The following is a 20,228-nucleotide window of genomic DNA, read 5'->3' as shown; positions in this document are numbered from 1 at the left end:
TAAAATAATAAAATAATGTATGATATGAATTACATATTGTATTTGTTGAGTTTAGTAAACAATAATCATATTTTTTATGATGACAAACATGTTTTTGGTGGGTTGATAGCCCAAAAGTATTTGACACATTATTTAGTGATACAAGTCTAAGTTTGATTGTGCAGCCCAAACAAATAAAGTCAACAGCCCATTGTGTTGCTACTTGGACAAAATCAACAAGGCTGCTGGGATATGGATCAAACATATCATCAAACCCACAGCCCAGTCCATTAGCTTCTTGAAAAAAAAAGTAAATTGCTGCAGATAAAGCTTTGTCAATTTGGGTAAAGCAAATAACCAAGAAAAAAGTGCATCACTTTTCAATTAAGCACCAAAGAGTAAAGAGGAAAAAGCAAAAGATTTGGAGGTTAAGTCAAATCAATGGAGCTTTGAATCAAATCAAAGGGATAATCTATTTCAGAAGAAAAAAGATATTGTCTCTACTCTTGTGCAAGTCAAATGGCTTGAAAAAAGCTACCTCTTTCTTGCATGCATCATTCGGGTAAGAAGAAGAAATGGAGGTTGCTAGTTCTGATTTATATCCAAGGGTTAGAAAAGAAACTTGGGGCCAAAGTACAAGATTAAAGGTGTTGATTTGACAAATCCATTGAAGGTCTCATAACCAAGTCACTACTGAGGCCCATCTCACCTCTGCACCACATTACTCTGTTCTTAATCCTTGATTTTTCTGGTCTGATTTTTTGAAAGAAGGAGAAGACTTCAGCTGGTTCATTGCTAAAGGTATTGACTCTTCTCAACAGCGGAAACTTGGCTAACATTACCCAATATAAAAGGAAGTAACCAGCGGAAAATTGAATCAAGGAGTGAGAGCATATTGTTTATGTCTTCTTGGCATTTTTCATATACCTTATTCTCCTTCATGTTATTCATTGATTATTCTATTTTCTTCAGTTTTATCTTTCTTTGTTTTCAATCAATGGAAAAAGGAAAATATATGAGGTATTAAGAAAAGCCATTGAGAGAAAAGGCAAAGATAGTTAGCTTGGAAAAAAATCCAAATATTATGTCAAATCTCTTTTGTATGTATTCCTATTTTGTATGATCTTGAGGGGATTTTCTTACTAAGTTGGGTGAGCACTTAGTGGTTGAAAGTCTAAGGAGTGAACCTAGTTAAATCAAGCTTGGATAAAAGTTTGGTTTGTCTCAGATAGGATTAGGAAGAATCCTAGAAAATTGGTGAGTGTAATTTTTTGAAAAGATAGTGAAAATTCTACCATGGTTGTGGTGGAGACTGGATGTAAGTCACATCACACAAGGTGGTTGAACTAGGATATATGACTGTGTGCTTTTTTCTTTTTTGTTCTGTTTTTGTTCTGTTCTTTATGAGACAAAAATATTTTGTCTCCTGCGTAATCACTTTCGCAGACTCTGCAGAAACTATTTTTGGTGGTAAAGCTTAAAAGAAATTAAAAGAGGCCATAGATTTAACCCCTCTTCTCTAGGCCATTGAAAATATTCAGTTGGTATCAAGAGCCAATGTCTCAAGCATCAAGTTTAACAACTTGGAGAAAAGATCCAAATGGCCAACATGGGGGCAAATGTTGTTGCATACACCCTCACCGAAGGACACTCAAACAACAGACCACCATTCTTCAATGGCAAGAACTACACTTACTGGAAGAAAAAAATGTAGATATTTGTGCAGTCCATTAATTACAACATTTGAAAGATTATTATAAATGGTCTGCAAGTCCCAACAAAGACAAGCATTGAAGGAGTGGTGACTCCCAAAGAAGAAAGCAAATGGAATGACGAAGACAAGAAAAAGGTAGAGCTGAATGCCAAGGCAATCAACATGTTACACTGTGCTATCAGTTTTGAGGAATATCGAAAGGTATCAAGGTGCAAAACAGCAAAAGAGTTTTGTGATAAACTCCAAGTCACCCATGATATGCTAAGAAAGGAATATGAGATGTTCATTATGAAGGAAGGAGAAACCATTGATGAGATGTCTGAAAGATTTTCAATCATCATCAATAGCTTGGATGCTATGGGGATGATTCACACTGAACAAGTGTTATTGAGAAAAATACTCAGAAGTCTTACAAAAGAGTAGGAAACAAAAGTAACTGTAATAGCCAAAAGCAATAATCTGAACCAAATGACCTATAATGAGTTGAGAGAAAAACTTCTTGCCTATGAAACCATACATCTGAACTATGACCAAAAAAAGAAAGGAATGGCCCTAAAATCTAAAATTGATTCATTGGAAGAAGATTTCAATGATAGTTTTTTGAATGACGAAATTGTATTTTTTGCTAGAAGATTGAGAAGACTCATGAGAAGCAAAGGCAAGAACAAAGGTTCAAGCTCAAAGGAACACAAGAGGAATTTTAGCAAGATTATATGTAATGATTGTAAGGAGGTCGGCCATCTCAAGTATGACTGCCCTAAACTCAAAAAGGAGGACAAGATAAAGAAAGATAAGAAGAAAGTACCAATGGCTTCATGGGAGGACCTTGAAAATGACTCCAATAATAAAGATGAGTCCGAACACAAAGCACAAGCATGTTTCATGGCTGATCAAGATCAACTGGAAGAGGTAAATTATTCTCACATATCCAAAACAGATTTTTAAAATATGAAATTGAAAATTTTAAAGGGAATCACACGGTTAATGCCACACTAGATCTTATTGTAGAAAATGATAGATTACATGAAGTGATTAGAGGTTTAAATAATGATTTAGCATAGTTTGCACAAAGTTCCAGCAACTTAGACAAATTGCTAGTTAGTCAAATGTATGACCCCAAATTTTTAGAAATTAGATTATGATATTTATTTATAATTTTAAAGAAAAATTTATTTAATTATCTCTAATTTTAAAATTACAGTATTTATTTGAAAATAATTTGTAAATATTGATGAATAAATAGTATTTTCTTTAAAAATATTTTGTTAGATTAAAATTGGTTTTCAATTACTACATTACCCCTATTTTTATTAGAAATTACTAACCTAGCCTCACCATTTTTTCCAAATCAAAACCATAACCCTGACCATACACAAACAAACTCTTTCACCCTTTTCCTTGTCACATCTGCCACCCCCTTCCCCAAAAACACACTCACACACGAAGAAGAGAAGGAGGGAGGAGCTTGCTGTCTCGCTGCCGCCATCGCATCGCCGTCAGGAGGACAGAACCGAGAGATAGAAATACCTTTGAGAAAGAGAACCATGAAGAGAGAGGGAGAGCTGCAACGGGTAGGGAGGAGAAGAGAGAAGGCATCGTGCCTTGCCGTCGCCACTGCCAACGCAGACGAAGAGGAGAGATAGGGATGCCATCGAGCAAAACCGTGCGAGAGAGGGAGCTGCCTTCGGGCGTCGCTATCGCTGAGGAGAGGAAAAGAGGAGTTGCGTCCCATCGCGCCAGTCATCACTACTTCCGATGATGAAGTCATCGCCGAAGCCCGTGTCATCGTTGTCCTTGTCGGCTCACAAGAGAGAGACATAGTGGAGCTGCTCTGTTTCTGCTGCCATGGCCGCTGCCTTTCCAGCTGTTGCCATGGTGGTTTTCGTACCTCTGGTCACTGGAAAATACAGCCAGAGCTACTGCCACTCTGTTGTCTTATTCTTCTTTAGCCACAGTAAGTCTTTCTTGTCTTGAAAACCCTCACCGCTAGTGTATATGTGTTTTGTTATGATTTTGGTGAAGATTCTAAGATTTTGGTAACGTATGGTCGAGTTTTGATTATTGTATGTCGTGATTGAAGCTGCTGCTATTGCTACGGAAGTAAAATGGAGCTGCGGTTGCGGTTCCAGCTGCTGCAGACCGAGAGAAGAAGGGTTGTCGCGTAGTTAAGTCACAATTGAGGTAGGGATTTTTTCTTAAACTTATTTTACTTTCAAGAATTTTTACAAGTTTATATTAATGTGAAAAATATATTTTCATGATTACGTGAGTCTTATGGATTGAACTGAGTTGTTTTGGATATATGTAATTAGTTATTTGATTGATTTATTGATTGATTGAGAATGCTGAATATTCTGGTTAGTTGATTGATGTTGTTGAATTAGTTTTCTTGATTTATTGAAAGTGATTGGTTGTTGTAATTTTTGGTTAAGTTGAATTCCTAGATATGGGCATTGGACTGAAATTGGTTTGATAAAGTGTATTTTTGTAAGTTGATTGGAAATCATTAAATGCTGAAAATTCTAATTGATTTGGTTAACTTTGGGTTGAATGCTGTTTTAGATCAAAATAAATTGAGAATATATGAAAATGAGGAAACCCATAAGGGTGGTAAAGTTCGAGTTTTAGGAAAAGTACTACCAAAATTTTTATAAGTTTGAAATAAATTGAATTATAAGGAGAAATGAGATTGATTGTTGCCCCCCTAAAGTTTAGAAACTTTGTCGTGGAATTTGATTTTATAAATTTTGATTTAAGATAGTTTAAGTGGAATTTTGAATAATAAGAATTTAACCTATTTTGTTTTTATTTTCATTAAAGAATCACGTTTGAGAAGTTTTAATGAATTTGATTTAGTGAAAATAAAATTAATTTTGATCCTTTTCGGAAATGTCTTCAATTTAAAAATGAAGCTGAAAATAATTTTGGGTACTTGGTTGAGTCGAAAGTGGATTTCATTAAATTAATTTTATTTAAGGGTTATATTTTGAAGAGTATTTAGTGAATTTAAAGTATTTAAATTTGATTTAGCGCAACGAGATGATTTTCGAGTCTCATGGGAATGTTTTAAACTTAAAAATGAAATTGAAATCAATTTTGGAAACTTGTTTTAAATAAAATGTGATTTTTATGGTTATGTTAAGTTGATATTTTCAAGAAATATGGGATAAAGGTTGAAAACTTTGGGAATACTTTAAAGTTGAACTTGAGAATAAAGTAATGAAAGTGCGTACATAAAAGTAAATGATTTTGGGTCCTTGAGGAAAAGCTTGGAGAGTTTTTTGTGGTTTTCAAAAGCAATTGAATTTAAATGGTTGGCAAAAATAAGTTTTATGAGAGAGATTGAGATTTGAAACACCTAGGTATAATGCAAGGGTTGTGACTTAGTCCCAGTTACTCCTGGTTAAGATTTTAAAAGATTGTGATTCTAACTAAGATTGGGAACATTATTGGAATTTGATTTGTGTTTGAGCAAGGACGGTGGTTAATCTCGCTTGAACATTATTTGTGTTTGTGACCCGAGCAAGGACGGTGGTAAATCCCGCTTGTTCATGGTTCTCTCTCTGTTTGTATAGTATGGTGGGCATTATATCCCAAGAGTGTGGCGGGTACGATATCCCAAGAGTGTGAGAGCACTATATACACTGAGAAGTGAGACAGGTACTATATCCCAAGAGTGTGGCAGGCACTATATCCCAAGAGCATGGTGGGCACTATATCCCAAGAGTGTGGAAGCACTATATCCCAGGAGTTGTAACGGGCACTATATCCCAAGAGTGTGGTGGGCACTATATCCCAAGAGTGTGAAAGTGCAACAGAGAGATAATGTCCAGATTAGCTACCGGATGTGTCGGGTTTTGGCAGTTTAACCGACTCGTGAGCTCATAGCCAGTAGAACAGGCATGCATCATACTACATTTGGTTGCTAGTGTTTGGGTGTGCTTAAATATTTTGGTTTGCCTATCTGATGAATTCTGTCTAACTGTTAATTGTGGTGCTTTTTGTAACTGCTCTCTTATTGTGTTTGCCTTGCATTATTTGTTGCCTGTGATTGATCCTGTTTTGAGACTAAGTTTTGGTGATGAATTGATGATTCTGAGACCGAGTGCTAATTGATTATATGTTGGGCCGGAGGCTGTAATTTGATTATATGTTTGGTCGAGGCCATAATTTGATTTTGTATTGGGTCGGAGGCCGTACTTGATTATGTTATGGGATATTATTTGAGCTTTGAAATTCTTACAATCGAAGAGTGAATTTGAATTATGTACAATTAATTGTTTTGGTTTAACAAGATTCATAGGACGAGCGATAATCATTTATGTTTGAAATCCCTTCATTTCTTTATATGTATCCTCTTATAATAATTCTAAAACTTCTCTGGTGAGACCGTGTGGTTGGGTTCTCACCTCCTACAAATTTTTCTTTTTAGGACGGACAAGGAGTCTAAGGAATTTCTTCTGCACATCTAATTGTGTTGTATATATCTTAGTTATAGTTTTTTCCTCGCCTTGTTATATATTTTTGTAAAAGGGATAGGAGTTGTGATTTGTAATGATATGTATGTCTGGTATATTTGTAAGTTACTTGTATAAGAAGTTTTGTACGTTTATATATATATATATATATATATATATGAAGATTGTGATTGAATTTGTTTATATATGCATGTTTGTAAAAAGAAAAAAAACTTTTGGTTTTTCAAAGAAAACGGCAATACAATTTCGAGTTAAAAGCTCTTATTTTATTATTAACTATATAAAAGTCATCGTAATATCCTCGCTATTAGAGTAGCGCACCGGAAGCATGACATTCTAATAGTAAGAAAATTACATCAAAAATCATTATTTGAAAAATTTGGTTTGGGTTATGCTACCAAAAGTGATGCACTTTTTGAAAAACCTTTTGTTAAAACTAAGGCATCAACTTCAAGAACCAAACCCTTGTTTCAAAAATCTAGTTTGGGTTATGTTAATGAAAGTGACGTAGTTTTTGAAAAATCAATTGTTAAAACTGAAGCATCAACTTCAAGAACCAGAAACTTTCAAACTTCAAATCACTTTCAAAAATCTGCTAAAGGAAATCATTGTCCCAAATGGAAAAGACAAGGTCATATTCCTCCTCAATGCTTTATTTTTGAAAAAAAAGTTGGAAATAAAGTGTACAAGATTGTTAGCAATTTCAATGCTTTTGGACAACTAAGATAGATTAACATCAAAGGATCCAAATTGATTTGATTACCTAAGGTTACTTAAAGCATTGTGCGGATTTGCCTTGCATCCAAGAAGGAGAAGGATATGTGCTACTTGGATAGTGGATGCTCAAGGCACATGACTGGAAAATCAACCTTCTTCATCAAGTTTAATAAGTATGATTGAGGATTTGTGACTTTTGGAGATGATGGAAAAGGAAATATCATTGCCATTGGACAGTTTGTAAAGATTTTTCTACTTTCTTGGATAATGTATTTTTTATTAATGGTTTGAAACAAAATCTTTTGAGTATTAGCCAATTATGTGACATAGGTTATTAGATAATTTTCAAAAGATTAGAATGTCTTGTTGTTGATAAAAAATCTAATGAATTGTTATTTGTTGCTAAGAGATATGATAATATGTATGGACTCACTCTAGATGAACTCAAAAGTCAAAATGTAGCTTGTTTTCATTCTATGGAATTTGAAAAATGGCTTTGGCATAAAAGATTAGGACATGCTAGCATGTATCTAATTAACAAGCTAGTAAAAATGGATTTAGTGAAAGGTCTTCCTAAAATCAAATTTGATAAAGACATCACTTGCGATGCTTGCCAAATGAAAAAACAAGCCAAAAGTCTTTTAAACCAAAGGAAGATGTTTCTACTAAAAGACCCCTAGAATTTGAAAACCAACATTTTGAATCATTTTGTGATGAATTAGGTATTTCACACAATTTTTCTTGTCCTAAAACACCTCAACAAAATGGTGTTATAGAAAGAAGAAATAGAAGCCTTCAAGAAATGGCTAGAGTATGCTTTGTGAGAGTGATGTGCCTAAATTCCTTTGGGCTGAAGCTATAAATACAGCTTGTTATATCTTGAATAGAATAATCATTAGGAAGTTTTTAAAGAAAATCCCTTATGATCTATGAAAAGGAACTCCTCCAAATCTTAAATACTTTCACGTCTTTGGATGTAAGTGATTTGTTTTGAATACAAAAGATAATTTGAGAAATTTGATCCAAAATCATATGAATGTATTTTTGTGGGATATTTAACCTCTAACAAAGTTTATAAAGTATACCACAAAGACTCTAGAACTATTGAAAAAATCATACGCGTTACTTTCTGTGATTCTAATTATGTTCTAAGTGTTGCGGAAGATAATGATGCAGGTAATCTAGCTGAGAAGAACCAAAATAAAGCCTAAGTTCAAGAAAAACTTGAATCATTGCAAGCTGTACCTGATTCTAGTGTTGCAGACCATTTTGCAAGACATAATCTCGTTTTAACTCCTACAACTGCAAAATATTTTGGAAGTTCCAGCAACCATGAACCAAATCTGTCCAAATCTGTTCCTAAATCCCCAAACCTAAAGAATGGAGATTTCTGAAGAATTATCCTCAAGAATTCATCATTAGAGATCCATTTCAAGGAGTCACAATAAGATTCTCATCTAGAAGAAGCTTGGAAGAAAATAATTTAGCACTTATTTCTCAAATAGAGCTACAAAATGTGAAAGAAGCTATTGGTGATCCCTCTTGGATCAAAGCCATGGAAGAGGAGCTGCAACAATTTGAGAAAATAGTGTGTGGACATTAGTGCCGAATCCAATTGGAAACAAAGTGGCAGGAACAAAGTGAATCTTTAATAACAAATTGGGAGAAGATGAAAGCATAGCAAGAAACAAGGCAAGATTAGTGGCCCAAGAATATGATCAAGAGGAAGAAATTGATTTTGATGAATCTTTTACACCCATAGCTCGAATGGAAGCCATCTGACTTCTTCTTGTTTATGCTGCCCATTGTGGTTTTAAACTCTTTTAAATGGACATTAAATGTGCTTTCTTGAACAAAATCATAGATAGAAAAGTATATGTGGCTCAACCTTTCGATTTTAAAAATAAAGAATTTTCAAATCATGATTTTAAACTTTCTAAAGTACTTTATGGTTTGAGGCAAGCTCTTAGAGCTTGGTATGAAAGACTTAGTTCTTTCTTATTAAAAAATAATTTTTAAAGGGGCACCACAGATGCTCCTTTGTTTATTAAAGATTTTAATGATCATTTTATTCTTGTTCAAGTCTATGTGGATGACATTATCTTTGACTTGGCAAATGAATCCTTGTGTGCTTATTTTTGTAAACTTATGACTAGTGAGTTTGATATGAGCATAATGGGAGAACTAACCTTTTTCATTGGTCTCCAAATCAAACAAACTCCTAGTAGAACTTGTAAACCTCAGGTAATTGGTAAATAATTAACCAATAAATTAATTATTATTTAAAAAATTAGAAAATTAAATTTTATAGTTTAGGAAAATAGAAATAATTAAAACATGAATTTCAACAGTAATTTTAAAAAATTCAGCCTGAAACTGGGCCAACAGGTTAAACCGGTTGAACCGAACGCATATTGGACCCAAGACCCAATCCATTCACCCTTACTTAAGTGGCATCAGCCACTTCTCCCTTAAACAAAAGGGATTCACGCTGCATTTTGGGGAAAGGGGACAATAATCAAGAACCCTAACCTCTTTCAAATTTTATTTTCACGTAACTTTCAATTCGAAGCTCCGATTGATGAGCCGTTAGCGGCCATGCGTTCGTCTCAAAATTCTCTACAAAATTCACTGAACAATTTGGTAAGAAATTTGAGATTTCATGTCCATTTCTCACCCTTTTAGTTTTGTGATTTTGGTGTTATATGTTGAGAGAATTTATGTTTTGAGTGATGTTAAGTGTGAATTAACTTTGGAAAATAATTGGGCTTTGCTTCAATCATTTGTTGGTAAGGTGAGAAGTCTCTAACTCTTGTGTAATTATTGGAATAATAAATCCTATGTTGATTTAGTGATATTTGTGTGGAAATAAACTAAATTAGGTGTTTTGGTGACAAATTAATGGAATTGGAGGCTTGGGAGTGAACATTGGGAGCTTGATTTTGATTTTGGTGACTGAGAATTCCATTTAGTGTGCATTTGGGGCTGTAGATCTTTGTGGAACGGTGGCATTTGAAGCATTCCGGGCCTAGGAAGGAATTGGCCAAGGTATGGTTTTGATTTCTCATAGATAATGTGTATTGTTACGTGAAAACTTAGACTAGTTGACCGTAGGATAAGTTGAACTAAGTGAATATGTTGAGGTTTAGTAGTTTCTAGTGAATATATTAAGTCTATGATAAAAATATGATGATAATTGTTATTAATGAGGTTGATGATTGTGATGATTGATGGTGATAATAAATTGTGATTGATGATATTTTGATGAATGATGTTTGGAATTGGGTTGAAGATTGTTGGATGGATTGATGAGATTGTATGTATTGATAATGAGAAGTTTTTGGAAAATAGGTGAATATGATTTTGGGAGCATTGGAGTTGTTCTGGATGTAAAATAATGGTATATGAATTGAGGTTTTGGAAATATAAAGGTTTAGTAATTTTTGGTAAAACTTGCTTTTTAACCAACTTTGGATTTGAGTGAATCTTATTTCAAATTAAAGATAATTTCAAGAGAATTAAAACAGTTTAAAGATTGAGGAAATCGGAGTTTTGTAGAGGAAGTTATAGACGTCAGAAATTAGGTACAGAAAACTGAATTTAGTTAAGTTGCAAAAAACCTGAAATTCTAGGGTGCGTGCGTACGCATGCTATCGTGTGCATGCACGGACCAGAGCATGTGGTTAAGCTCATGCGTACAGACACTATGATGCGTATGCATGATGCGTAGCGGAAGTCAGCCAATTAAGAATTCAATATAGAAATACGTTGCGAGTATAGTTCTTAACCAGCAAAAATTCTCTCATCAATTTAGAAAGGTTGTCACAAAATTAGAATAAAAATACTGAGAGTATGAGTCCCAGGTCATCTCCCAACGAGTTGATGAAAAGGGTGCTATCTTATTAATCAGGAGTTTTCCGAGAATTTTGAGAGTTGAATGACAGAAAATAAATAATTGTAAATTAAAAGAGAATTATATATTCTAATTAAAAAGCCTTGACTGGGGGAATGATTAATTGGAAGTTCTATCCTTGTTGGAATTCTCTCAAGTGTAGTATAAAGAGGTTGTTATTTTCACTTAGTTAACCCTCACTAAATAAAGGAAAGTCAAGTGATTAAGCTAACTCTTATTCGCAAATCCTAGTCATCTCCCTTGGGAAATCTACTCCATTATCATGGATACCATCTTCGTTGTTGGGAGTAGGGAATAGAAAAGAGACATGATAGACAATAACTACAAATTAATTAAAAATAAAAGTAATCCTTTGCATTAATAAATTCAAGAAACAATCCAATTGTAACTCTAAACAAGAATTAAGAATATGGAATAATAAGGGAATAAGAAAACAAACTAGAATAGTAACTTCAACGGAGGTGATGACTCTTCAATATCCAAAGCGAAAATATAAAACTATAAAACTATGAATGTAAAGAAAACCTAGAGGAAGAGTAGTTTTTTTTCTCTAGATTCCGATCTAAAACTAAAACTATGCTAATGAGAATGTGTCTTGAGTCTCTGCACATTCCCTAGCTCTAGTCTGTGTTTCTGGGCCAGAAACTGGGTCAAAACTCGGCCCAAAATTGCCCCCAGCATTTTCTGTTATTTCTACAGATCACGCATGTCACGCGTATGCGTCAGTCACGCGTACGCGTCGCTGGTCGTCTTGGCGTGTCACGCGTACGAGTCATCCACGCGCACATGTCTTTGTGCAAACTCCAATCCACGCGTACGCGTCAGGCATGCGCACGCGTCGCTGCAAATTTCTCCATATTGCACGCTCGCGTGAGCCATGCGTGCGCGTTGATGCTCGCTGGTTACCTCCTTGGTTTCTTGTGTTCCTTCCATTTTTGCAAGCTTCCTTTCCATTCTCTAAGCCATTCTTGCCCTATAAAGCCTGAAACACTTAACACACGGATCATGGCATCAAATGGTATAAAGGAGAATTAAAATATACAAATTAAAGATCTCTTAGGAAGCAAGTTTTCAACCATAGAATAACACTGGAAAGGAATTGTAAAATCATACAAATCATATGAATAAGTGGGTAAGGACTTGATAAAAACCACTCAATTGAATACAAGGTAAACCATAAAATAGTGGTTTATCAATCTCCCCACACTTAAACATTAGTTTGTCCTCATGCTTAGCTCAAGGAGATAAAATAAATGAGTAGGGAAAAGTAAGACTCATGAAATGCAACCTATGAATGCAACTGTATACTAAGATGATTCTGTCTATTTGGTTGAAAACAAACAAGTTCTCCAAGACAAATATAAATCAAATTCCACTAATTCAAATCATACAGTAAGGACAAGTAAACTTGTAAGAAGATAGCTCATGAAAGTAGGGAACATAGAATCAAGCATTGAACCCTCACTGATAGTATATGTGCACTCCAATCACTCAAGTGTATAGGGTAATCACTCTACTCTTCTCTAGTCATGCTTTCTAAACCTTGTTCTTCACCTAACCAATTAACAAGTATTTAATGTACCAATGCAAACATCATGAGGTCTTTTCACGGTTGCAATGGGGGCTAAGGTAAAGGTGAGGGTATATATATGACTAAGTGAGCTATGAATTGAATCCTTGATCAACCTAAGCTTTCATCTATACACACACTCTATATACTTTTTAAATTCATGCCTAGCTACCCAAAATTTCCACTTTTGCATTACATACTCATGCATCAACTTTTCTTTTAATTTGTATCACATATGCATTGATCTTTTCATTAACTTAATATTGGGGTAATTTTGTCCCTTTATTTATTTATTTATTGAATATTTTTGTTTCTTTTTTTTTTTTTTGAAAGCATAAAAGTAAACATAGCATTATCAATGCACATGGATTTTTTTTTTAATTTTCTGGTCTTACATGAGTAGGTACCCAAATTTCCAATATTTTATCATAACACATTCCCTATTAACCCATGTTCCCACAGTTTTCCCGTACTTAGTTAACACACAATCTCTATCTTAAGCTAACCAAAGATTCAATTTGGGATAATTAATTTGTTTTTCTGCTTAAGGCTAGTGATGTGGTAAAATATAGAACAAATGGGGATTAAAAGGCTCAAAGTGGTTGACAAAGGTGATTTAAAAGGGTAGGATATTTGGGATAAGTGAGCTAATAATCAAATAATAGCCTCAATCATATGCATGCATATAACACATTAAACATTGGACATATAGAGTGGAACAAAATAAAAAAAATTACAATCATAGAGAAGAAAACACACAAGAATAAAATATTATGATTAAATAGTGTAACCATGTAATTAAGCTCAAGATCTCACAGGTTGTGTGTTCTTAGCTATCATTTATGTTCCAATTTACAGTCTTCAAACAAGTTTAACAAAAAAGTTTTTTTTTAATTTAAATTAGTGAAATTTTCAAAATAAAGTCTTAAAAGGAACTTATTATTTTTTAACCAATTAGAACATGCATGCAAACACCTATTTCTAGGCAATCTATCTTATCCTAACAAAAGAAAAATAAAATATTGGTGCTAAGAAAGAGCAGTTACCTCCGGAAGTCAGGTACTGACCGACCTCCCCATACATAAAGCTTGGCATCGTCCTCGGTGCCATCAGTCAGGAATAAAGGTGGGCTGGTAGCACAATCTCCACAGTCGGGATTGTCATGGCTCCCTGTGCTAGTAGATGAAGTGGAGTCTGGAGTGTCTGGTTCTTCTTCAGGTGGGTGGTTGCAAACAATCAGCTCCTTGAGGTATGTAAATTGACGCTTGTTACGGCGCTCCATTCACTTTGCATGCCGGTCAAGCCGGTCTAACCTCTTAAGTATCTAAAGGAGCAGTTGATTTGTTAAAAGTGCTTGTGATGTGGAAGGAGAAGGAATATCTCCGGCCGGTTCTGCAGGCCGGCTAGTAGTGGCTGTTGGAGGTCTGATGTACTTTCCATTGGGAACAATTTGATCATCTCGCAGAAGTATGGTCTTGGTGTTCCCAGCTCTGTAGGAGGCTCCGGCTGCCGAGACTAGGTCTGAAACCAAGGCGGAAAAAGGTAGGTTGCCCGCATCTGGACGTATCCCATGGCATCCCGGAGGTATCTTGGTAGGTTAAGAGGCTGGTCTGTAAGGATACACCAGAGAAGAACAGCCATATCTGCAGTGAAGGAGGACTCGTGAGTGCTCGAAAAGACGTAGTGGGACATAATCTGTGCCCACACTTGAGCCTCCAAGGTGAGTGCTGAAGCCAATATTCCCTTAGGTCGGGATCGATGGTATCAATAGATCCATCTGCTACCAGGTTGTGCGATAACTCAGAGGACGGCATCCCAGTCAAATTGGTATGTCTGGCATTTGAAAGAGGCTTCTTGGTATGCATCCAATCCTTCTGCAGTAGGGGGAAATTTAAGGCTTGCTGAATGGCCTCTTCGGAAATAGGGACTTGCTTCTAACGGACATAGACAGACTGCAGGGTTGGCATGTAGAAATTGGAGTAGAATTCAACTACCCATGAAAGGTTTACCTGCCGTGGCTGTCTCCGTAGGAATCTCCATTGTCTTCACTCAATGCGGGGCTCAACAAATTCAAAAATGTGGGTCGGGAGGATGAGTAGGTGCTCATTGTTATAGTTTCGCTCAGCCAAGATGGGGAACATCTGCTCACCGTAGCGGTTAGTGAACCGCGCAGTATCCTTTGCGGGAAAGGCTTTCTCTTTTTCATTGACCTTGATGATCCTCTTGACTCGCTTTGTTGAGGGCTTTACTGCTGTTGAAGATAGCTCTGCAGCTAGTGCTCTTTTTGTTCCTTTCCTTGCTGGTGATTTGGGAGTAGATTTCTCTTTATCCTTCTTGGTGGCCATTCTGAAAAGGGATAAGGAAAGTAACATATAAAGCTAAGGGTTAAAGCAAGGAAGAGGATGGTACAAGTGATAATCATTGCACGGTAAAGAAGGATGTCGTTAACACATGGTCGCGACTACATGTGATAAGTTCATCAATGGAAATATAGCAAGTGCATGTTATGGCAAGTAGATGCAAGATGTTTATTGGCATGCCGGAAAAGGCATGAGTAGCATAGATCAAGCATCAAAAGTTAAATTGTATTATCACTCGTAACAAACTGACCATCACATTTGTATTGACAATTATATTCAATTAATAAAATATTTAAGGGATTTTGTGAAAAACAGGCATTAGAGTAGAAGGATAGAGTAATTATAAATGCATAATGCCATACAGACTTTTGCACAAACACTTAGTATGCATGGTAGATATGTTATTGAAAGTATTAAATTTGAACATGCAAACAACCCAAAAATAATTATTGATAATTGTCAAACAACTCCTTAATAATCCACAAGCAATTATAGAAGAAAATAATCACCCAATTAAATCTCTAACACCAATCAAAAGAATGTAAAAGAAAAAGAAAGGCAAAGAAAACATTGATAATAAAATTAAAAAGAAAAAGAAGAAGAAAACATAAATAAAAATAATAATAGAAAAGAAAAAGGGAAAGAAGAAAAGAACCTTGATGAAGAAGATGAAGAGGGAGAGAGAAAGTAGTAAAGAAGAAAAGAATAAAGAAGAAGGAAGGGAGAAGAAAGAATGATAATAGAAAGATAATAAAAGAACCTTGCAACGCGTACGCGTGCATCACGCGTTTGCACGGGTTGCGCTATTTTCAAGTTACGCGTACGTGTGGAGGATGCGTACGCGTGACTTAAATTGTACTATTGGCGCGGAGGCAGTCTTGCACACGCACAACTCTCTGTTTCAATACGCACACTGCCAAAATTTAGGGCAGGGACGCGCACATATGAATGGTCTGAATTGGAAAAAAAAACGCGTACGTGTGAAGGACGCGTACCCGTGATGAGGTTTGTGCTTCTAGCACAATTCCAGCCCCACACCATCATAACTCTCTGGCCATACACTCATTTACGCCGATTTACAGGGCCACGCGTATGCGTGGGTGACGCGCACGCGTGGAGGGCTGATTTTGCATGCGACGCGTACGCGTGGGCATGTTTGTGCCTAAAGCACGCCTCCAGTCATGCTCCCACGTAACTCTCTGTTTCATTCTTCTTTTCTTCGTATGCACACATGACGCGTACGCGTTAGCGACGCTTGCGCGTCGTGTGCTTTCTTTTTTTTTTAATGCAGAATGCAAAATGTAGCATGCATATGAATATGCAAAAATTATAAGAAGAGTCACTAAGAGAAAAATAAAGTAGAATAAAATAAAATAAAATTAAGACTGAAACGGAACGATCATACCATGGTGGATTGTCTCCCACCTAGCACTTTGCTTTTATGTCCTTAAGTTGGACGGTCTTCAAGCTCATTCTGCTTCTGTTGGTGGGTCCTTCAGGAGGAAGACCTCTAGCTCTTTGTGTTCCTTCATCTTCTCACCATGATAAACCTTTAGGCAATGTCCGTTGACCTTGATGCAATTGGATCTTGAAGGATGACGCAGGTGGAAGACTCCGTATGGCTCTGCTTTCTCCACTCTGTAGGGATCTTCCCATCTGGATCTCAGCTTGTCTGGCATGAGTCTCAGCCTGGAGTTGTAAAGGAGAACCAGATCTCCTGGTCTGGACTCTCTTCTCTTGATATGCTTGTCATGCACAGCCTTCATCTTCTCTTTGTATAATCTGGAGTTATCATAAGCTTCGAGTCGAAGAGTCTCCAGTTCTACTAGTTGCAGCTTCCTTTCAGCACCAGCTTTCTCAAAATTCATGTTGCACTCCCTCACAGCCTAGAAAGCCTTGTGCTCCACCTCTACTGGAAGGTGGCAAGCCTTTCTGTACACTAAGCGGAAGGGGTTTATCCCAATGGGTGTCTTGTACGCTGTCTAATACGCCCAGAGCGCATCAACAAGTCTGGTGCTCCAGTCCTTCCTATGGGGCTTTACTATCTTTTCCAGAATGTGCTTTATTTTGCTATTAGATACCTCTGCTTGCCCATTGATCTGGGGATGATATGATGTTGCTACTTTGTGAACAATCCCATGCTTCTTCAGTAATCCTGCTAATCTCCTGTTACAAAAGTGAGTGCCTTGATCACTCAAGATTGCTCGTGGTAATCCAAAGCGACATATAATATGGTTTCTAATAAAGGAAAAAATAGTGTTAGCATCATCAGTATGGGTAGGAATTGCTTCCACCCATTTAGAAACATAATCTATAGCTAACAGTATATAAAGGTAACCACTAGAGTTTGGAAATGGACCCATGAAGTCAATGCCCCAAACATCAAAAATTTCACAGAATAACATAATCTGTTGGGGCATCTCATCCCTCTTGGATATATTACCAAACCTTTGGCCTGGGGAACAAGATTTACAAAAAGCAGCAGCATCTTTAAAAAGAGTACGCCACCAGAATCCACAGTCTAAAATTTTTCTAGCTGTTCTTTGAGGACCAAAATGTCCTCCACTCTCAGAAGAATGGCAGGCCTCTAAAATGGACTGGATTTCTGATTGGGGCACACACCTTCTAATTACCTGGTCAGTACCACACCTCCATAAATACGGGTCATCCCATATATAATATTTGGACTCGCTTTTCAGCTTGTCCCTTTGATGTTTAGTAAAATTAGGAGGGAAAGTATGGCTAACTAGATAATTAGCTACAGGTGCGTACCAAGGAACTACTTCAGATACTGCATGCAAGTTGTCAAATGGAAAAGCATCATTGATAGGAGTGGAGTCATCCTTAATGTGCTCAAGGCGACTCAAGTGGTCTGCCACTAAATTCTGGTTACCACTCCTATCCTTAATTTCTAAATTAAATTCTTGCAGCAACAGTATCCAACGTATCAACCTTGGTTTGGAATCTTTTTTAGCTAATAAATATTTTAGAGCTGCATGGTCCGAGTACGCTACCACCTTAGTACCAAGTAAATAGGCTCGGAATTTATCCAGAGCAAAAACAATAGCCAGAAGCTCTTTTTCAGTGATAGTGTAATTAGACTGAGCATCGTCTAAGGTCTTAGAGGCGTAAGCAATTACGAAAGGATCTTTACCTTCGCGCTGAGCTAGCGCCGCTCCTACTGCATGGTTGGAGGCATCACACATAATCTCAAAAGGCTAGCTCCAGTCTGGTCTTCTCACAATTGGAGCTTGAGTCAGGGCAATTTTCAGCTTATCAAATGCTTGCATGCAATCCTCACTGAACTCGAACTCAACATCTTTCTGCAGTAGTCTGGATAAAGGCAATGCTACCTTACTGAAGTCCTTAATAAATCTTCTGTAAAAACCTGCATGGCCAAGGAACGAACGGACTTCCCTCACGGAAGAGGGATAAGGTAAACTAGAAATGACATCTACCTTTGCTGGATCTACAGAAATACTAGTATTAGAGACAACATGGCCTAGAAAAATCCCTTGTTTTACCATAAAGTGATATTTTTCAAAATTCAATACAAGGTTTAAACTAACACACCTGTCTAATACTCTAGCCAAACTATCCAAGCAAAGGTTAAATGAATCACCATATACGCTGAAATCATCCATAAAAACTTCCATACAGCTCTCAATAAGATCTGAAAAGATACTCATCATGCATCTTTGGAAAGTAGCCGGTGCATTACATAAGCCAAAAGGCATCCTCTTATATGCATACATTCCAAAGGGACATGTAAAAGTAGTCTTTTTCTGATCTTCAGGAGCTATATGAATTTGAAAATAGCCTGTATAACCATCTAAAAAACAGTAATGGGATTTACCTGACAGGCAATCAAGCATCTGATCAATAAATGGCAACGGGTAGTGATCCTTGCGAGTAGCTTGGTTGAGACGCCTATAATCAATGCAAACTCTCCATGAATTCTGCACTCTAGTTGTCAGGAGCTCTCCATGCTCATTCCTTACTGTTGTGACTCTAGACTTCTTGGGCACCACTTGTACTAGACTGACCCATTCACTGTCTGAGATGGGGTAGATGATATCTGCTTCAAGTAGCCTGGTCACTTCTTTCTTGACAACTTCTAAGATGGTGGGATTCAATCTTCTTTGGGGTTGACGGACAGGTCTTGATCCCTCTTCTAAGAATATTATGTGCTCACAAACTTGAGGACTGATGCCTATTATATCCGCCAAGCTCCACCCAATTGCTCTCTTGTGTTTTCTCAACACACTAAGCAGTTGCTCCTCTTGTTGGGAAGTGAGTTCCCTTGCAATGATAACTGGGAGCTTCTGATTATCCTCAAGGTAAGCATACTTGAGGTGGGGTGGAAGGGGCTTTAGATCATCTGGAGCTAGTGATAATGGCAAAGTGTCCTCATTGTGTTCAGAGGGTGTCCTCACACTTGGACCTTGCTCCATGTGCCTCTCTTCTACTTCTTCTTGGTGAACTTCAGCTACAGTTTCATCAATGATGTCGCACTGGAAGATAGAATAATCTTCCGGAACGTGCTTCATAGCTTCATTTAAACTGAAACTTACAGCTCTACCATCTATCTCAAAGGAGTAAGTTTCTGAGAATGCATCCAGCTTGAACTTTGAAGTCTTCAGGAATGGTCTTCCAAGCAGGATTGATGATGGTCTTCCTGAGTCATTAGGGGGTATTTCCAAGATATAGAAGTCAATGGGAAATATGAGCCCCTTAATGCTCACTAGCACGTCTTCAGCAATTCCAACCACTGTAATAATGCTTTTATCTGCTAACACAAAACGAGCTGCCGACCTTTTTAAGGGAGGGAGCCTCAAAGCATCATATATAGACAATGGCATTATACTAACACGCTTCTAAATCACACATGCAATCAGAAAATATTACACCTCCAAAGGTACAGTTAACCATGCATGGACCTAGGTCACTACATTTTTCAGGTATACCCCCCCCCCATTAAAGAAGATATAAAACTACCTAAAGGAATAGTTTCTAGTTCATTAATTTTATCTTTATGTATGCATAAATCTTTCAAAAACTTTGCATAATTAGGTACTTGTTGAATAACATCAAATAGGGGAACAGTTACCTCAACCTTTTTGAAAATTTCTACCATTTTGGGATCAAGTTTCATCTGCTTCCTGGACTTCCTTGCAAGGTGTGGAAATGGGATAGGAATGGCGCCACTTGCAGCTTTTGTGTCCTTTGGTGCTCCATTCCTTGGCTGAACTACTTCTTCTTCAACCATGTCTTGTACTTCCTCTTCCTCTTCAGCATCTTCCACTTCAACTAAGTCTTCAACTGAGGCGTGTTCTTGTGGGTTTGGCTCCTCCTGGTTCCTCTCTTGTAGTGTGGTTCCAGACCTCAAAGTGATGGCACTAATGCCACCTTTGGGATTAGGTAAGGGTTGAGAAGGAATTCCACTGGAGCTTGAAGGCTGGTTGGTGGGAGTAGGTAATAAATCTATCTGGGTGAT

General features: G+C 36.9%; 1 protein-coding gene across 1 annotated transcript; it reads left to right on the top strand.

Moving 5' to 3' along the window:
- The first annotated feature begins 1,588 nt into the window (after nt 1-1,588).
- Nucleotides 1,589-2,116, top strand: LOC107636263 (uncharacterized). Its single transcript, XM_016339784.1, has 2 exons — nt 1,589-1,658; nt 1,752-2,116. The coding sequence occupies exons 1-2, from the start codon at nt 1,589-1,591 to the stop codon at nt 2,114-2,116; spliced, it is 435 nt and encodes a 144-aa protein (XP_016195270.1).
- Nucleotides 2,117-20,228: the final 18,112 nt, after the last annotated feature.

Source organism: Arachis ipaensis, chromosome B4, assembly GCF_059453495.1.
Source record: "Arachis ipaensis isolate K30076 ecotype BB chromosome B4, ASM5945349v1, whole genome shotgun sequence".
In the NCBI taxonomy this organism is placed as follows: Eukaryota; Viridiplantae; Streptophyta; class Magnoliopsida; order Fabales; family Fabaceae; genus Arachis; species Arachis ipaensis.
Note: the sequence above shows the minus strand (reverse complement) of the source record. Positions and strands in the feature narration are given on the sequence as shown.

Coding starts and splice junctions, on each gene's coding strand:
- LOC107636263 (XM_016339784.1), top strand. CDS start 1,589: ATGGGGGCAAATGTTGTTGCATACACCCTCACCGAAGGACACTCAAAC. Junction 1,659..1,751: donor CAGACCACCATTCTTCAATG/GCAAGAACTACA, acceptor ATGGTCTGCAAG/TCCCAACAAAGACAAGCATT.